General features: G+C 42.4%; 1 protein-coding gene across 7 annotated transcripts in view; it reads right to left on the minus strand.

Annotated features, from left to right (window-relative positions):
* The window catches only part of TBCD (tubulin folding cofactor D), a 266,851-nt gene that overhangs the window by 114,087 nt on the left and 132,203 nt on the right, over positions 1-20,561 (minus strand). For all 7 annotated transcript variants that reach the window (XM_044983298.1, XM_044983304.1, XM_044983301.1 and 4 more), the window contains exons 17-18: positions 15,527-15,556; positions 3,619-3,704 (exon numbers count right to left, since the gene is read on the minus strand). In XM_044983298.1, coding sequence (XP_044839233.1) covers positions 3,619-3,704; positions 15,527-15,556 — 116 coding nt within the window. The remainder of the gene's footprint in view (positions 1-3,618; positions 3,705-15,526; positions 15,557-20,561) is intronic.

Consider the following 20,561-nt stretch of genomic DNA (forward strand, 5'->3'; position numbering starts at 1 on the left):
TTCAGCATAGAAAATTTTCAGCCCAAATAGTTACGTTTAGCAAAGTTATAAGAAACTGAAAACTGGGTCTTTATTGGAAGTGTTGGGCAACTTTAATAATATGCAGGGCTACCAGCCCGTCTAATAATATAGTAAAAATTATAATGAGGCAATATCCATACAACTTTTTATATATGCTGTTGTACCTCTGAAATATGCCTTCATTAATGAAAATAGTCAAATGCAGAAAATTATTTCTATCAGTTCAAGGCATAGAACAATAAACACCCAAAGTTAGAACTTTATTAATGCTATGATTGCTCAAAGGAAGTTATGTACACACTTTTACACCTAGACACAGTCCCTTTATAGCTAATGGGAAGCTATGCAGGCATAGGAGTCATGTGACAGACCTCTGTGAAGGGCTGAGATTCTAAATCAGAACTATGGACTCTGTACACCATGTTACTGCTTTTTAAAACTACCTAAGCAATTATACCTAAGCAATCAAGGAGAGAGGCCCTGTCAGAGAGGTCCATTCTTCCATCTATAACGTAATGGTACATATTTTCTATATAGACAATTTAATATATACCTATCCCCTTGTGTTTTGATGCCATTCACACAAAGAATTAAGGAACTAATGAAGTATTCACCCAATTAATTACAGCTCAAATGGGATGACAAAACACACTTCAGGAACATAAACTTGTTTAAGAATAGTGAATATGGTTTCAAGGAATCACACTTTAGTAACTAAGTGAAATTCCTTTTAAAGTGATCAGTGCAGCAGCAATTAAGAAAAGAAAAGAGCAGCCATAGGATCTAGAGTGAGCTGTGAAATACTTTGTTATCAGCTTTGTAAGCAGGGAAAATAAAGCAGGACTTTTTAATTTAGAATATTTTTGCCCTTAAGCAAAAGAAACATTTTTATCACCTATGCTTAACACCACACTGAAAGTCACAATGAAAAAGACAGCTGAACCAGAGAGCTTGGAAGAAAAGACAACAGCATAGGCATCAACAAAATAAAACAAAAAGTGAAGAGAAACAAATGTCTCGCTACCCCCAAGCCAGAAAAATCTATTTCGTTTAAGGATGTGTACATTTGTAAAGTTTAAAAGTAGTAGGCCATATGCTCTGCGGGTGCAAATTGGTGCAGTTCCACAGACTTCAGAGAATATGATCAATTGCATTTCCCTAGTTTGGTTTGGTTGAAGGTAGGCTAGCTGGGGGATATAAGCAACATGTAAAATAAGGATGTGGACGAGGGAAAGGAAAGAGTAGGCATAAGGTGGGAATTATGTACAAACACAAAGAAGGATCAGTTAAATGAAAAAACAAAACAAAACACTATATAGCCCAAGCAAAGGGAATAGGATCACAACAAAATGACTGGGAAACATTAAACCTGTTGTTCTGCTTTGTGGGAATTAAAAAGCAGGTACATGTACAGAGAGTGCCGTTTCCCCATTTGTTTTCCTGGCATTTGGTCTGTAGCTCTATACTGTCTGACTGGGCATGACGCCCCCCATTGTTATATCTGTTATATTTTTAAATGCATAATTCCTTGCATGATGTGTGCAACAGCCATTCTTTTTCACTTCCCCTTACTGAGATAGAACAGGAGACTGAAACAGAGTGGGGGGAAATACAGGGTGGCCAAATCTGCAACATGCTTCTAACTTTAAGATGGCTCTCCATATAGTGCAACAGTAAAGAGGAGTGTAGTCACAGAGATAAGGGAATACTTAAATCATTACGCTGCTAGCTGAGTAGGCTCAAGTCAAGATACAGTGCACATAGCAGAGCAACACATCCTGAAGCAAATTCAAAAAAAAATATGCTCAATATAAAGAAGTTAATTGTCTACACTGCAACATAAGCCTGTGCTTGAGCCCAGGCTCAAGCATAGCCCCCATTGTGTCTACACGGCAATTGCACTATCCCAGGGCTTGGACCCAGGGTCCCAGGACCCTGCAGGGCTGGAAGGTCTGAACCTGAGTTAAGCCAGGACGTAGGGTCCAAGCCCTACTGCTGTGCTGTGCAGATGCAGCCCCACTTGACTTGAGTCCCGGGAGTCAGCCAGAAAAATCCCACAATTCCATGGGACAAGTTCCTTAGTCCTCTCTATCCCAACAATCTGCACCATGGTCCTAGGACTAGAGCGACCACTTTTGGGGGCTGGGGACAAAGGGGATGAGGCACTAGCGAATCTAGGATATGGTTACTTATAACTCAGGTCTGTGTATTGCAGCATGGAGGCCAGAGCCCTAGGTTCAAATACAGATTAGAAAAGTCTTAATGTAGGATTAAAATACAATGTAGATGCACAAGTCCAGGGCTTCCTAACATGGGTCAGCTGACTCAAGTCCACTAACCCTGGGCTTACATTGCAGTGTAGACATACCCTGAATCTTGCCAAACTCTTGGTCTTGATACCTTCTGGCAGTAAGTTCCATAAATTAAGTTTGTATTGGGAAATTAATATTTCCTTGTATCAGTTTTAAATGTGTTTTCTGTTTCACTGAATGTCCCCTTACTCTTGTATTAGGAGGAGATTAATAGGAGACCCTCTCTAATCCATCTCCTCTCTAAACTAAACAGTCCTGGTCTTTCAATCTCATTTCACAAGGAAGTCTCTGTGCTACCAGTCATTTTTATCACCTGACTTTGAAACCCCTCTATTTCCATGCTAGCAGTTTTTTTACATGGGTTACAAGAATTGAACATAGTATTCCAGCTAAAGACACACCGTTGATTTACAACAGTATTTTAATTATTTAAATATTATTCTCCATCCAATTCTTTATACAGCCTACACAACAATATTTTCTTTGCTTTTTCAACTACTGCTGCACACTGAGTCAAGATTTTCAATGAGCTGTCCATCATGATGCCCTGGTCTTTATCATTAGTGTTTACAGCTAATATAGAAATTATGGCTTGTCTATATGGCAAGCTACTGCACAGCAAGCCGCCATGTGAATCTAGATTACCAGCTTGCTGCACAGTAATCTCCTATGTGGACACTTCTACAGCACAGTGAAAGTCTCGGAATTCAACTTAGCGTACTGTGCTTTGAAGTAGTAGAATACTAAGCCACAGTCCAGGACTTTCACTGCACTATAGCAGTGTCCACACAAGACACTACTACACAAGAAGCTGGTGCGTTGCAGATTCACACACCTGGCTTCCTCACAATAACTTTCCACGTAGACAAGACCTCAGCAACTATTACTCCTTTCAACAGGCATTACCATGCATATGTCAGCAATGAATTTGTTCTCCCATCCTGCCACCCGCACACCTAGGCGTGTTAGATTCCCTCTAAGTCCCTCATAGTCTACTCAAATCTTGACTAACCTAAATAATTTTGGGTCACCTGCAAATTTTACCTCTTTCCTTGTTACCCCCTTTTACTGATCATTAATTAACACTGAAGAACATCAGACCCAGTTTAGAACCTTGGGCCACCTCACTCAAACTTTTGCCATGTTCTGAACATAATCTGTGTTCACAGATAGGAATAAGAAAAATTAGTTTTCTGTTTATTAAAAAAGATATTATAAGGTAATAAATTTCTATTAAATGAAGCAGGCACTTTAAGTGTAGGAAAACTAATGCATGGGAACTTACCTTATATTAAGGAAACAATTAACTCTGTTACCAACAGCAAAATAATCAGCTGCAGTCACGATGTCAATGCCATGTGGAAAAGTCCCCTATCAATATTAATAGAAGAGAAAAAATAATGACTGATCAAATTTTGCATTAATGGTCAACAACAGTTGAAAATATCACCTATACTAACAGGCACCACCTATACACACTAATTCCTGATTTTGTGGAAAGTATATCTACACAAAAGAGATATCTGATGTGCTGAACAGTTGACTCCACTTAAGAGGATGGCCAAGAGATAGAGTAAACAATAGCAGGCAGTAAATTTAGTAATATTAAAGTATCCTTTGAAATGATTAATTTAAAAATGTTTTTAAAATATATTTTGGTGTGGGTCCTCAAGTTTGGATGCTTCATATTTGCATTTTTATAGCTCATTTCCATGTTCCTTAAAAGTGGCATAATACAGCTTTGGATACTTGGCCAATTTCAATGGAAACCATGTGTGTATCCGAAATCAGAATAGAGCCCTAATTGTCAGTAGATTCACTTTGAGGGTGAAGGGCCTGCACCAGTATGTGGATTCATGATGTTTGTTTCCTTTGTTTTGTTACTCATCTTTTTAACACCATGTGTATCTATCTAGACCTATACCTCTAGCTACACTCAGAACAATACAGACATTGTAACAAGATGCCCATCACTTTATAATTTAAAATTTCTTCCCTAAACAACACTCTCAGATTTATCTACTTTCCCTGAAATAGGTTTATCATCTTAATCTTGCATTGTAATGGCATCCAATTTATCCATCACTGACCAACCAAGTATTTCAGACACCACTTCCATTTGGCCTTGGAGAAGTTTCCTTCCCCCAACTCACTCCCTATACCATCTGCGTTCATTATGATTTGCTTTCCTGGTAGCCTATTCACATTGTCTCTGAAGGACAAAAATAGTTTGTTTTCAGGAGGTTACAGTAAATTTCTTAAATAGTAAATTATAATGGAAAAGCTAACAGCATTACTTATTGTGGATCTACCTATTAACACTGCTATAAGAAATAAAGTCCCTCCATCTTCATGCTATATAAACTTCATGTGTTAAGAATGTGCTAAAATTTTTTACAACATCCAAAATGATTCTATTACAGCAAATTTAGTAACTTACGATGTGATCTAGGTTTCATGGCTAAGATAACATAGTGGAGAAAATATGATACAGTGACACAGAGCAGTTATATCACACAGATCAATGTGTAACTTCTTAGGATTTCTATCAAACTGGAAATGCCATAGTTTTACTATTATACTAAGTATAATCTGCATCAATCAGGATGCACAGTAAATAAATTCATATCAAAATGTTTGTGCTGAAACTATTTTTAGAAAAACAGTAGGATTGGAATATCCAATAACACAGAAAATCTCTTAAACACCTTCATCTCTGTAAAAGGATTTATTTAAAAAAATAGTCAAAGGTGGTATTAGAAATTAGGAACAATGGGCTCAATGTTGAGAGGCACTGATTGCCTCCACAATGAACTAAACACACTCATTCCTGTGTCATCAATTGGAATTGAGAGGACTGCTTATCACAGTCATGCCTAATTCCAGAAAGATAATTAACTACACCTTCCATTGTAATGAAGTGGTCACAGAAGCAGTGAGCATTATTAGATGGAGTAGATATTTACATTTAAAACAAATTTCATTATAAACAAGAGCTTTTCCTTCAATTACTTGTTCCACACTAGCAATATTTCGTTTCAGAGTAGCAGCTGTGTTAGTCTGTATCCGCAAAAAGAACAGGAGTACTTGTGGCACCTTAGGGTATGTCTACACTACAAGACTATTTCGAATCAACTTAAGTCGAATTTGTGGAATCGACCTTATGAAGTCGAATTTGTGTATCCACACTAAATACACTAATTCGACTGTGTGAGTCCACAGTAACGGGGCAAGCGTCGACTTTGGAAGCGGTGCACTGTGGGAAGCTATCCCACAGTTCCCGCACTCCCCGCTGCCCATTGGAATTCTGGGATTTCCCCCCAATGCATGCTGGGGGGGAAAACTGTGTCGAGGGTGGTCCTTGGTAACTGTCAGCATTCAACCGTCACTCCCGCCGGCGGGAAATCAGTTTGTGCACTTTTCCTGTTATAAGTGACAGCGCGGACGCCACAGCACTCCACTGCGATCATGGAGCCCGCTGCGATCATCGCTGCACTTATGGCCGTTGTCAACTCCTTGCACCTTATCGTACACCTCTTCAACAGTCAGATGCTGAGAAATCGGGCGAGGAGGCAACGGCAGCGCGGTGAGGACATGAAGTCTCAGACTGGCACAGACCTGTCAGAAAGCACAGGACGCCGCGCCGTGGAGATCATGGTGGCAATGGGTCATGTTCATGCTGTGGAACGGCGATTCTGGGCCCGGGAAACAAGCACGGACTGGTGGGACCGCATAGTGCTGCAGGTTTGGGATGAATCACAGTGGCTGCGAAACTTCAGGATGCGTAAGGGCACTTTCCTTGAACTGTGTGACTTGCTGTCCCCTGCCCTGAAGCGCAAGGACACCAGGATGCGAGCAGCCCTTACAGTGCAGAAGCGAGTGGCCATAGCCCTCTGGAAACTTGCTACGCCAGACAGCTACCGGTCAGTAGCGAACCACTTTGGCGTGGGCAAATCTACATTGGAGGTTGCTGTGATGCAAGTAGCCCACGCAATCGTTGAGCTACTGCTCTCGAAGGTAGTGACCCTGGGAAACGTCCAGGTCGTCATAGCTGGCTTCGCCGCGATGGGATTCCCAAACTGCGGTGGGGCTATAGATGGGACTCACATCCCTATCCTGGGACCGGACCACCAGGCCAGCCAGTACATTAACCGAAAGGGCTACTTTTCAATGGTTCTGCAAGCACTGGTGGACCATAGGGGACGCTTTACCAACATCAACATCGGGCGGCCGGGCAAGGTTCATGACGCGCGTGTTTTCAGGAACTCTGGTCTGTTTAAACGCCTCCAGGCAGGTAGTTTCTTCCCAGACCACAAAATAACTGTTGGGGATGTGCAGATGCCTACAGTGACCCTCGGGGACCCAGCCTACCCGCTAATGCCCTGGCTCATGAAGCCCTATACAGGCGCCTTGGACAGTGAGAAGGAACTCTTCAACTACCGGCTGAGCAAGTGCAGAATGGTGGTGGAGTGTGCTTTCGGACGTCTCAAGGGGAGATGGCGGAGCTTACTGACTCGCTCGGATCTCAGCGAAAACAATATCCCCATTGTTATTGCAGCTTGCTGTGTGCTCCACAATCTCTGTGAGAGCAAGGGGGAGACCTTTATGGCGGGATGGGAGGTTGAGGCAAATCGCCTGGCTGCAGATTACGCTCAGCCAGACACCCGTGCCATTAGAAGATCCCAGCGGGAAGCGCTGTGCATCCGGGAGGCTTTAAAAGCTAGGTTCCTCAGAGAACAGGGTAACCTATGACTGTCCAGTTGCTTTACAGAGAAGCTGAACCTGACCATGTTTCTTTACCCATTTACTGTTGACTCTCCTCTGCATTTAAAAACCTTTTCTTTAATTATGATTTCGCGTCAAAGGGTTGAAACAGGGACGCGGACTGTGGTGGGTAGGGTGTGCAGTGATGTAGAGACCACTTCTAGACTCTAGGAATGATAGGCTACTGCTCCTACAGCGGTCTCTGGGGGGGAGGACGGTTACAGGTGGGTGTGCAGGAAGGGGTGAGGGGTGTAGGCTTTGGGACGGAGTTTGGGTGCAGCCTCTGGGCTGGGGGTGGGGGCGTAGGAATGGGTGAGGGGTGTGTGGGAAGGGGGAGGAGGCGTAGGGGGTTGCGGGCTGTGGCTGGGGCTGAGGGTTTGGGGCATTGTGGAGGCTCAGGGCAACGGTAGAAGGGCAGGGTGATGGCAACCTGCCTTGCCATTTGTGGATGGCAGGCACTAGTACCCTGGGGCAGCAGACAGCATTTGTGCCAGTAGCCGCTCTACTGTCAGGTAGGGACGCAGCGCGGGGGGGGGGGAGGGGGGAGAGACGACACGCCGGGGGAGGGATGGCAGGTGGGCGCTGGGACCTGCTCCAGGCAGGGAATTGACAGGGCGGGGGGAGACCCGCGTGGGCCAGGGCCCGATCCAGGCTGGGCCGGGGGAGAGACCCACCTCCAAGTATACCTGGAGCAGGGCACCTGCCGCCTATGAACAGAACATTAAAAACACCTCACAGACTGACCAGGGTGCCTAGTGACTACACTCAGTGAGTAACCTGCTGTTGATCCTGCCCCCATGTCTGTACCATGTTCATGGTGACTGTCCTATGCAATTACCAAACCCCTCTCCCCCCTTCACAGAAAGTCTTCAGCAAACAAACATGACAGAAACAGTAATTAACAGCAAACTACTTTTAATACTCGACAACACAGTAAAGGTGAGAACTTTTCAAAATCTAGGGACTGAGAACTTTTGGGTAATTTAGCAGTCCGCTGTGGTGCAGTGACAGTTTTCACGGCCCTTGGTACCCCTCCTTCTTGTTATTCTGGGAGAGGTGGGTATTGGAGTGTGTGGCGGGGGAGGGCGGTTGAAGACACAGTGCAGGGGGGCTCTGTCCTCCTGCCTGCGGTCCTGCAGAACATCGACAAGGCGCCTGAGCATGTCCGTTTGCTCCCTCAGTAGTCCAAGCAGCATTTGAGTTGCCTGCTGGTCCTCCTGACGCCATCCGTCCTCCCGTTCGCTGTGTGAGCGCTGCTGCTGTGTGAGGTTCTCCCTCCACTGGCTCTGCTGGTCCGCTTCTGCTCTGGAGCAGCCCATAAGTTCTGCAAACATCTCGTCCCGGGTCCTTTTCTTACGACGCCTAATCTGCGCTAGCCTCTGTGAGGGGCATGGTGGAGCAGGTCGGGATACTGTCGCAGCTGTGTGAGGGGGAAAAGGGAGTGAATTGCTTACAAAGATGCCTTTTCTTAAAAATGAAACATAGTCTACTCATTGCCTGTGAACCAGACCATGGACAGCACCTATCTCCTGAGCACTCACTCAGGGAAAGTTCGATTTATCTGTATTCGCTTTCATTGCCTGGGGTATTGCACTGCAGACCAGACAAGCGGGGCAGGAAAGCTGAATCCGTGGAGCAGCCAGGCATGGTAAGCCAAAGGCTTTTGGCTGCTTAAAAGTCAATGTCCAGCTCTGTCCTCTTGCTGCAGGCAATCCTGAAAGCATAAACTCTGCCCCTGTTCCACCCCCTCGCGGTTTTCCCTTGGAAAAGATCCCTGTATGCTGCCACTCTGTAGCCTGCAGCACGTGGCTCTAAAGTGACGCTTCTTGTTGTTCTAAGGAACAGTGAAGCACTACCAATAGTAATAGTACACAAATCACTCTACTTCCATGCAGGAGTCTGCGCGCGAGATCACCCTGAGGAGGGTGTCACGGAGAGACAGGGAGCGCATGCTGAATGAAAGCCAGCACAAGCCAGGGCCCTATGCTGCGATGCTCGTCAAGGCACTGGTCCCGGAGTACCAGCTGAGAGCGTGGCGCGGAAAAGTGTGCTACCTCGGAGCACCCAATAAGCCAGCTCTCCCCAGGAACCTCCTCCATAGGCTTTTCGACTACCTCCAGGAGAGCTTCGTGGAGATCTCCGCGGAAGATTCCTGTTCCATTCCCCTGCATGTAGACCGTCTGTTCGCCTAGTCTATTTTCCTGTTCCATTAATAATAAAAGTTTACATGTTTAAAGCACTTACCGACTGATCCTTCTCCTGATTCAGGGTCCGTGGTAACGGCTGCAGAGGGTTGGGTAGGGGATCTCAGTGAGGGTGATGAAGAGATCCTGGCTGTCGGGGAAATCAGCGTTGTAAGCGCTGTCGACTGCCTCCCCCTCCTCATCTCCTTCCTTATCTTCCCCATCTGCGAACGTCGACGAGGAACTGGCCGTCGACACTATCCCTTCATCAGAGTCCACGCACACTGGTGGGGCAGTGGTGGCAGACCCACCGAGAATGGCATGCAGTGCCTCGTAGAAGTGGCATGTCTGGGGCTGGGCTCCGGAGCGTCCGTTTGCCGCTTTGATTTTATGGTAGCCTTGTCTCAGCTCCTTGACTTTCACGCGGCACTGCATTGCATCCCGGCTGTATCCTCTGTCTGTCATGGCTTTGGAGACCTTCTCGTAGGTCTTCGCATTCCGTTTGTTGGAGCGCAGCTCCGAAAGCACAGACTCATCGCCCCACACAGCGATCAGATCCAAGACTTCCCGGTCAGTCCATGCTGGGGACCTCTTTCTATTCTGGGATTGCCTGGACTCCTCTGCTGGAGAGCTCTGCATCGTTGCCGGTGCTGCTGAGCTCGCCCCGATGTCCAACCAGGACATAAGATTCAAAGTGCCCAGACAGGAAAAGGAATTCCAATTTTCCCGGGTCGTTTCCTGTGTGGCTGGTCAGAGCATCCAAGCTCGGACTGCTGTCCAGAGCGTCAACAGAGTGGTGCAGTGTGGGATAGCTCCCGGAGCTACTAAGTTCGATTTGCATCCACACCTAGCCTAATTCGACATAGCCATGTCGAATTTAGCGCTACTCCCCTCGTCGGGGAGGAGTACAGAATTCGAACTAAAGAGCCCTCTATGTCGAATTAAATGGCTTCCTGGTGTGGACGGGTGCGCGGTTAATTCGAATTAACGCTGCTAAATTCGAATTAAAGTCCTAGTGTAGACCAGGCACTAACAAATTTATTTCAGCATAAGCTTTCGTGGGCTACAGCTCACTTCTTCGGATGCACAGAGTGGAACACACAGACAGAAGATATTTATACATACAGAGAACATGAAAAGGTGGAAGTACCCATACCAACTGTAAGAGTCCAATCAATTGAGATGAGCTATCATCAGCAAGAGAAAAAAAGCCTTTGAAGTGATAATCGAGATGACCCATAGAAGGTGTGAGGAGAACTTAACATGGGGAAATAGATTCAATTAGTGTATTTGCATTCCTTCTCCACTGGGGATACAGGAATGCAAAATAATCTAGAAAGTGTCCATTCTGTCAAAGGATTTTTAAAAAGTGCACTTCAATATTAAAATTAATTTTGTTTAAAACAGTGCTTCTACTTTGATTTATTCTTAAATATATTCTAGGACTTTTTAAAGAAAAAAAATCTTTCACCTACATGGAATCTTTAAATCCACCATAACAGTGAACAGCAACATATTTGCTGTGGCATGCGCACATATACTTCTGTTACCTCCAGGACAGGACACATTACAGAGATGATGCAGTCAGGAACAAGAAAGCAACAAAACTGCACCTTTTTTTCTCATCTAATTATTAAAAGTATTAGTGCTTTGGATGGAGAATAAGTACTTTACTTCCCACCTACTGAAAGAAAGGAGTCTGTTGCATCATATTATACAGAGATAAAGAGATATAATGGGTGTATCTGATGGTTTGAAGTAGCCATTCTCCTAGGCAGCAAGAAATGGTTCACTACTCCTCCCACAGGAAGAAGGTGAGTCACAGATATTGTTCCATTTCACTGTCAGGTTCTGTGCCATGCTAAGTTACTATTTCGTTGTAGATCCCTCCAGAAAATGCCAGAACATATGCAGTATCTGTTGTCTGTCTGTGCACTAGCTAAATCTGTAATGAGTTCAAATGCAGACAGAATGTATCAACATAGGCCTGGCAATTACCTTTTTTGCCTATAGATTCATTTGGGATTGAACCTCTTTGACTGACCTATAAACAACCCTATAAATCTTTCATTGAATGAAAGTGTGTGGCAAAATATTGATTTAATTTGCCCACATCTTTAAAAACCAAAGAAATAATGCTAAGATTTGCAATGGGAACTCTTACTTTCTGGATGTGGCGTACATGTAAGATACATAAACTCTTTATTGAAATTGAAACTGTTTTAGTAAATTTAGTACTGGGGACATGAAAGTGTCAGATAGTGTAAGCTTGTGTGTAGTTCTCTTGACCTTCCTAGTAAAAGGGTGGAATAAAGTTGACATTTTCAGAAAAAGAAGAGCATAAATGAATACTTAACCTACAAGCCATTCTACAACAAATTGCGTGGATGTGTGGTTCTATCTGTTCAGCCTCAGTCGGTTATAATGTATTGAAAACATCTAGTTCTGATAGAGAATATCCTGAAATCTTGATATTATGGATAAGGCAAAAATAATTTTAGCCATTTATACAATCACTTCCATTATAAAATATGTATGTATAATCAAAATTATCATCTCACCAAGACAAGTATGTATTTTCTTAGCTTCTTATTTTTCTTTTCTTTTTTTTCTTTTTTTTTTTTTTTTAAAGCAGCAGTCATCCAAAGTTTGTTGGAATTTCCTGGACACTTTTGAGAAGTCATTTAAACAAACCTGGTTCATTCATATATATGCACGGCTGGCTTAAAACCTGCAGCATCTTTGGGCTGCACCCTACCTGGTATAAGCTCAAATCATAGGGAGGTGTTTTATTGCTTTATCCAGTACCACATGACATGGAGGCAGTGTGAACTGCTCTGCAATGACTAGACACTCTGGAGAATCAAGGAAATTGGGATGTCCTCCTGTTTTACCTCAGCCCTAGTTGGGCCACCATCACAAAAGATACCCACCCTTGAAGCTTTCCTCCACTATTATCCTAACTTCATCCTGAAACATACATCAGATCCGGACACATTCCTTATTGCCTCCCTCCCATCACTAGGGGAGTGAACACCCAGCTGGCGTGACAGAGAATTTGGGGCAGCTGGAGTGCAGAAAGCCTAAGACTGAAAACTGACCTTAGAATAGGGGCCTTTTTAGGGTGACCAGATGTCCCGATTTTATAGGGACAGTCCCGATATTTGGGGCTTTTTTTATATGGGCTCCTATTACCCCTCACCCCATCCTGATTTTTTACACTTGCTATCTGGTCACCCTAGGTCTTTTGAATAAGAACATAAGAATGGTCATACTAGGTTAGATCAGTAATTGATCTAGCCCAGTATCCTGTCTTCCAACAGTAGCCCATGTCAGATGGGTTTGCAGCCATGACCATATTGGCTAATAGTCACTGATGAACCTATCCTCCATGAAATTATCTATTTCTTTGTTGAACCTAGTTATACTTTTGTCCTTCACAACATCCCTTGGCAACGAGTTCAACAGGTTGACTATGAGTTGTGTGAAGAAGTACTTCCTTATGTGTGTTTTAAACCTGCTGCTGCCTATTAATTTAGTTGCATGACTCCTGGTTCTTGTGTTATGTGAAGGAGAAATAACACTTCCTTATTCAATTTCTCCACACCACTCACAATCTTACAGACTTCTATCATATCCCCACTAACTGTCTCTTTTCTAAGCTGCACAGTCCCAGTCTTTTTAATCTTCATATGGAAGCTGCTCCTTACCCCTAATTATTTTGTTGCTCCTCTCTGTACTTTTTTCAATTCTAATATATCTTTTTTGAGATGACGTGACCAGAAGTGCATACAGTATAATATGTATAATATGGATTTATGTAGTGGCATTATGACATTTTCTCTCTTATCTATCCCTTTCCTAACGGCTCTTAAATTACCCTTTTTATTATTAATTCCACTGCACACAGCAGATGTTTTCAGAGAGCTATCCACAATGACTCCAAGATCTTTCTTGTGTGGTAGCAGTAATTTTAGAACCTATCATTTTTTATGTAGAGTTGGGATTATGTTTTCCAATGTGCATTACTTTGCATTTATCAACACTGAATTGCATCTACCATTTTGTTGCCTAGTCACACAGAGTTGTAAGATCCTTTTGTAACTCTTTGCAGTGAGCTTTGGATTTAACTATTTTGAGTAATTCTGTATCGCCTGCAAACTTTATCACATCACTGTTTGCCCCCTCCCACTTTTAAAAGCGATGGCCCATGGCCCCCTGCCCCTCATCCCTGCTTCTGATGAAATCCAATAAAGGCAAGATGAGACCATCGTTAGCTACATGTTGTTTTGACCTTAATACAGCAGCCAACACATACCCAGTTCAGTATCACATTTACACAAACTATAAGGCCTCTTTACACTGCCAAAGTGGCATAAAAGAATCTTAGTAAAATGAGAATCAAGATAACACCATGCAATGAGGAAATACCATACCAATGAACACCCCAGATAACCTTTTAACAAGATACTGGAAATGTGATATGGTGAGAATGCAGAGTGCCAGGAGTATATTGGCACTACAAAATAGTTTAAAATCAGGTTTTTAAGCTTCTGCGCTTCTTTACCTACATGGCTTCACTAACACCTATATTATTGTATGGAACCCAGCTCCCTGCTCTGATGTATATGTCAGTGATGTCAGCCCTTTGAGGAGAAAAAAAATATCATGAGGGCCTGAACACAGACTCCTGCAGATAAGAAGCTTCTCAGATCACCTTTAAAGCCCTTGTTTGTTTTTTATACATCATACACCTGATTTGCAATCTCAAAAATTTTGTTAATGTATTTACACTATTTTAGCACTGTAAATGGGAAATAACTGCATGGCTAATTTTTTCTCTTTCTTCTAGACCTCAGGCAGAATCCTTAGCAGTTAGTGTATTCAGCACACAGATAAAGATGTTTTTAGTTAGTAGTTTTCAACCTGGGGTCAATGGACCCCTGGGGCAGTGTTTCCTATAATTTTTTCCATCCATGTGTGGAATGAATTTTGTTATGTGCACTATATCGAGATAATGTACGGATGCGCGCCACCAGTAGAAACCAAAAACCTATATATAATATATATTTTTAAGAAGTTACCATAGGGATAATTACTCCAGCCAGGACAGGTGGGGCATTTTAGAACTCACTACTCAAAGAATTAAATTTAAACATAAGAGAAAAATAAAAATTATAAAAAGCATAGACCAGTCAAAAAAATAACACACTTTGAAAGAAGTATCAAGAAGTAACAACAACAATAATACAAGTATGTGTTGGGAGGTGAGTGTGAAAAACAGAGTGAGTGTGTGTGAGAGAGAGAGAGAACGCTGCCCTTTTAAGTAGATCAGCATGTTCAGACACAGCAGCAACTGCCAGCAAGCTCCCTCTGTCCTGAGCCCTGTTGTGTACCCCACGCTGCTCTGTGGTGATCGGGTACAAGGGCAGGGGGCAAGGGAGACACCCTGACATCAGTGTCCCCCTCCACACCCCAACTCTGCACAGCAAGCAGGAGGCTCCCAGGTGCAGCATGGCAATTGGGGGAGGGACACCTGAAGTGCTACACCTGAAGTGCACGGCACTTGATAGCCTGCTGGGCGGCCACCCAGCCGTGCAGCTTAGAGGGAACTAAGCCCTGCGGGTCCGCAGACTATGTCTAAGATTTCCAACAGGGTCTGTCCCGTTTTTTTAGGGGTCCATAAATGAGAAAAGGTTGAAAAAACACTATTCTAAGTCTTTTATGCCATGAAATATCTGCCTGTCAAGTGACATGGAAATAAAGCAGACTTTTCTACTTGAGCAACTCATACTTCTTCAAAACTAACCAATTTCTTGGAAAATTCAGATTATAGTTTGAGAAACTGCATGACCTACTGGACAAAGCACAGGACCAGAAGTGAGGACTCATGAGTTCTAGTCCTAGCTATGCAATCAAATTACTGTGAGGCCTTGTGTAGTTCACTTAACTTATCTTAATGCAAGTTAAGGCATATTGTGTGACTTTACATCAAGGTTTTGCTTTTTAGAAGCAACTTGCTAAAAGGCTTCAGGAACTAATGTCCTAAAAGCTCACAATTAAGTTTAAAGGAGGAAAAAGTAAACGAGAACCTGTGGTTCAAATGATGAAAATGTGTTACATGATTGTTTTGAAACAGTGTTCCCCAAATTTGGTTGTTCTTTTACTCATTTGGTTTTAGGAGTTACATGTTACAATGTATCTATAAGAAGTTTGTTTAATGAAGAGTCAGAAAAGTTACTATACCTGTCTTCCAACATTCTCCTGGAAGGCAGCCTAAAGAACAGAGAGAACAAACATCAAAAATGAGTCAGTTTGCTTTTTGATAAACACCAGAGGATGAATTCAAAACAAACACACGGCAATATAAATGACCCATGGCTTTACTTTTCAAAATAAAGTCAGCTTTGTTAGTTGAATAGGCCCTGAAGGGTTGGGGGTTTTGGTTTTTTGTTGTTGTTTTTTTTTTGGAGGGGGGGAAGGGGGTCACTGATGCTTTATGTTCTAATGCTCTTTCAAATCTGTCTGTTGCATGACAACAGTTTAAGAAAGCAAGTTGACTAAAACAATCACACCCATAAGAATAGCCTTTGATTCCTAAGACAAGGCTTCACAGTAGAATCAAAAGTCAGTGCCCTTTGACAAAAGGAATCAGGACAGCTATGTCTTGTTTAGCTGCTTTAGGAAAGTTTCAGGTATCTTCCCTAAAGAATCTTAGGCTATGTCTACACTACAGACCTTGCAGTGGCACAGCTTTATGCCGATGGTAGAGAGCTCTCTCGTCGGCATAATTAAACCACCCCCAATGAGCAGCCATAACTATGTTGGCGGGAGGTGCTCTCCCACCAGCATAGCACTGTCCGCACCAACGTTTTTAATCAGTAAAACTTACGTTGGTCAGGGAGGTGCGGGGGGGGTTCCACACTCTTGACTGACAACAGTTTTACTGACAAAAGTGCTAGTGTAGACATAGCCTTAGATAATATCACAGTTATAATGCCTTGTTTATGTGATGTATAGGCTTGGAAGGATTTGTTTTATCAGTACATGTTGGTAAATGTCAGTTTCACCGAACACACACAAACCAACAAAAATTTCCATCCATAATAATTGAATTTTACAGATAAACAAAGAAAGAAAAATGATGCTTGAGAACTTAGAATTTGATTTAAGGATATTTACTTCATATATTTTGACATGTGATGTTGGCAATTTGTGTTTTAACAGTTATAAAGGTTTAATTATTTTAATCACAACATCAACTGTCATTAAATAAGTGTCTGACCCCCTCATTGCCTGACACACACCCCATAATTTTTCACAACTGTGAAAATTTAACTAGATATAAATAGAAAAAAATGCTTAAAAATAAACCAATATTATCCATCAAAATTATAAAAAATAAAAATCTAATTCTGCAAAGCTCAGTTAAATACAATACTTGGAGGCTGTTGAGAGCAGCATGATTGGGATCCTACTGCTTTAGCTGTTTATTCTTGAGTACTGAACACTGTTATTCGAAACATTCAAGCGTGAAAGCATGTTAAAATATCAGTCTCTGAGCTTGTAAAACTTGAAGGCATCTTAATTGATGTACACTTCTTATGCCTGGCAATAAACAGATCATAAAGAAAATAGAATACATATAATTAGAGCACTACATATATATCTGCATCAATGCAGTATATAGTTCCCCACATAGTATTTACTTTTTCCAGTATCTTTCCCCACACCCCCTACCCGCTAGTCTGGAGTAGCACTGTCCCTGATATATACTACATAACATTTTTTAAATTTCTTTTTTTTTTAAAGGGGCAATTTTGTTTCAAAAGTAAGAAGTACAAATACTGGTAAAGGTTTTCTAAATTGTTCGACAAAAATTAAGTATCACTATTATCTGGATACTAATAACTTCTCACTCATTTATGTAATAACACTACGTTTACAATTAATTTCTAGGAAGAGACAGCAGCAGCCAGCTGACAACTGATGTCAAACACAATGGGGAATTTTGGCCAAGAACATGGGCAAAAATCCTATTCTTATAAAAAAAATACCATGGGATCTTTGGATTGCCAGAGACAGAGCGCACCTGTTTGTAAGGTTCCTTCCAAAAGAAACAGAGCAAATACTCAACTCTGGAAAAATGAAAGTTTGAGTTAGCTTGCTTGGATTTGAACCTTAGTCCTGCGGGAATTTTTTGTCAAAAAATTAAAAATTTTGCACTCAATATTTTAAAATTCTTCAAAAATCTGCATATATAATTTGTGAAAATAATGCAATATATCATGCCAGTTTCAATTATTTTGGTAATTTATTTCAAAATATCTTTTAGCAAGTATGTCTAGAACAAAAAAGATTCCCCCAGGAGTAGAAAGTTAAAGGAACCCCCCATGACAACGCAATTTCAGTTTGTTATGCTTTTGTTGGGTGCCTCAGTCTGGATGTGTCACACGTGCCAGCTGGGCACATCTTGGGGGGAAATTCTGCCCCTCTGGTCTTTTAGTCCATTCTCATTTTTCATTCTGCCCCCGTAGGGTTACCCAGAGGTTCCCAAACACAGGACACTGCCGGGAGGGTGTGGGGAGTAGGAGCTGGAGGAGGGTGCAGTTGGGGGGGGGGGGTCCTGGAGGGGTCTGTGTGTATTGGCATAGGGTATTCAGGGGGTGCAGGAGGGGGTACTGGAGGTGTTGGAGGGGGTGCTGGAGGCAGCTGCACAGAGCCCCTCAGCCCAGACACCCATACCTCCCCCCGAACCCAGTTGCAGGCTCCCCCCAGCCAAGACCCCCACACGCCCCTCCAGAGCCCAGCCACAGGCTAGCCACCTGCAAACCCTCCCCTCAGAGATCCAGAGGTAGAAATAGCCTGATGCTGGTCAAACTAGGCTTGTATGGAGTTTCCTGTAGTGATTTCAGTGTTGGGCTGTGCAGAGCTGATGCTGAGCAGGGATTCCATCCCCGCTGGGTCGGGCGCTTCACTCATTGTGGGGCCACAGCCCATACATCGGCTCCTTCTTTCAGGGCATGCAGGGAACCTCCAGCTCCCCATCTCTCCCCCCGACCAGTGTCCTCTATTTGCTCACTGGGAAGCCAGGCTCTGCCGGGTCCAACAGCCCCTACTGGGGCCAGCAGTTCCTCAGCACCAGTTCTGCAGGAAAAAATGAAATTCTGCACAAAACATTAATTCTGCGCAAATTCTGCGCAGTGGTGCAGAATTGCACAGTGGTGCAGAATTCCCTTTGGAGTAACCTATGGTTCCAAGGAATCAATATAAGCCACACAACGGGTGAGAATTCATAGCACAGGGATGAGGTAGCAATCTAAGTGTACTGATGAGGCCCCCGGTGTAACTTCTTATAAAGCCCTGAAAGCACGTCTAGGTTATAGCGACTTTCCAGGGCAGGAACATGGGCTATAGTGCTGCCTGACATCTTCGCACAACTGCATGTTGTAGCCATAATATTGACAAGCTTCTTCCACCCTCAACCTCTCCTCCAGTAGGGATATAAATATTGTTTTAAAAAGATAAATGCTTAAATGATTAAAATTATATCATTTAACCATTTAACTACTGGGGCCAGGGCCACTCCAGCCAGCCCAGGGCTGGTATCGCTCTAACCGGCTGGCTGCCAGCCAGTGCAGCTGGGGTTAATGGTTAGGGCGATTAACTGGCAAGACTAATGCTTACCGGTTAACCTGTAAACCGTTTACTATTTTACATCCCTATCCTCCAGCATAACCCTAAGCCATGACCTGCAAGGATGTCCTCAGAAGACAACCGACAGCAGCCTCTCTCAGTGCCTAAATCAGGGTAATTCTTCCTGGTCAGATATAGAGCTTTTATAGGGCTCCTTTACACACTGCTCAGGCACTTTTCCCTGGCATAAAGGGTCTGCAACAGGGATATGGCTCTCACCCTTAATGCCTGCACCCCTAAGTGACTCAGCAATTCAATCACTGACCAGCTGCATTATGATTAGCTTAGGAAGTGTTTTAATCAAGTAAATGGCCAGATTATCCATAAATATACAAGACCAAATTCAGTAATAGCAGAGTTTGGGCATCTGTATTTTTAAGCTCTATAGTACTGATTTCAGACTGGCTGAAGTTTTTTTGTTTTATGTATAAAATATCTGCAATTAACAGCCAACCAGCATTCTAACTGTCTGGATAAGAGTCCATTCAGTGTAATATACTGTAGTATAACCATAAACTAGTCATTAATGGAAAGAGGAATTTTACACTGAATATAACACGTTAGCCAGATAGCTATTATAAGTGAAGCCTTTACAGAAAAACCATCCTTAATGTACTGTACGTTTTTACATTCTGCTATTGTTTTACTTTTGCATTTTCTATATCAGTTTAAAAACAACATACGGATGAAAATCTAAACAGAATTCACTAAAGTAAACATGGTAGAAACATCATTCATCTAACAAAGTAAAATATGCCTTCTATAATGAATAAATTGGTTTCATTAAATATATTAATTAGGTAAACTGAAAAGAAATGCCCTCAACAAAAGATAATTTAGTAAGAGACTACTAAATTTCATAAATGACTTACTAAGGACCAGTTCTGCCTTCAGGTAAACATGCACAATTCCTGCTGACTTCAAAAAGTATTCTTTTCATATTTCTTAGTGTAGATGTTATCATTAAGAGTTTGTTTTATTGTCCAATGAAACAATGTAACATTTCAGCCCAACAGCCTTTGAAAAAATGTATGTTTCAGTATATTGTACAAGCATTAGACTCTATAAAGATTACAATTTGTAAAATATCTAAACATTTGCTTTATTTGCCACACACAATTCAACAGCTCTTTGAAACTATCCATAACCGTAAGCTAAATTTGGTTAATACTATGACAGCCCATTTCATTTGCAGGGAGTGGTTATTTAGGATTAATTTTTATTTTTTATTATTTTGTATATGTGTCAAGTTGAACCTGTCTTAGCTTGAACTGTTGGTAAGTATCCAAAAAAGCCAATGAATACTTTCGTACCTGCTATCTTTTGTTAAGACTTGGGGAAATGTGACTCATTTTAATGAGAAAATACTGTCAAGAGAATTCAAACAAAAAAGCCAAAAGAAAAAAAGCCATGTTAAACAACGATAGTCTCCAGAAGTTTATTTCAACTTCATATTCAGAAACCACCTGGCTACTACCAACATTACTGCATGTACCTCTAAAATGAGCTTTATTTTTCACATCACTATGGTTAAATTGTGTCAGCACTTCCACTAGATAGCCCAATTTCTGGAGTTCTACAAAAT

Source organism: Mauremys mutica, chromosome 12 (genome assembly GCF_020497125.1).
Source record: "Mauremys mutica isolate MM-2020 ecotype Southern chromosome 12, ASM2049712v1, whole genome shotgun sequence".
Lineage (NCBI taxonomy): Eukaryota > Metazoa > Chordata > Testudines > Geoemydidae > Mauremys > Mauremys mutica.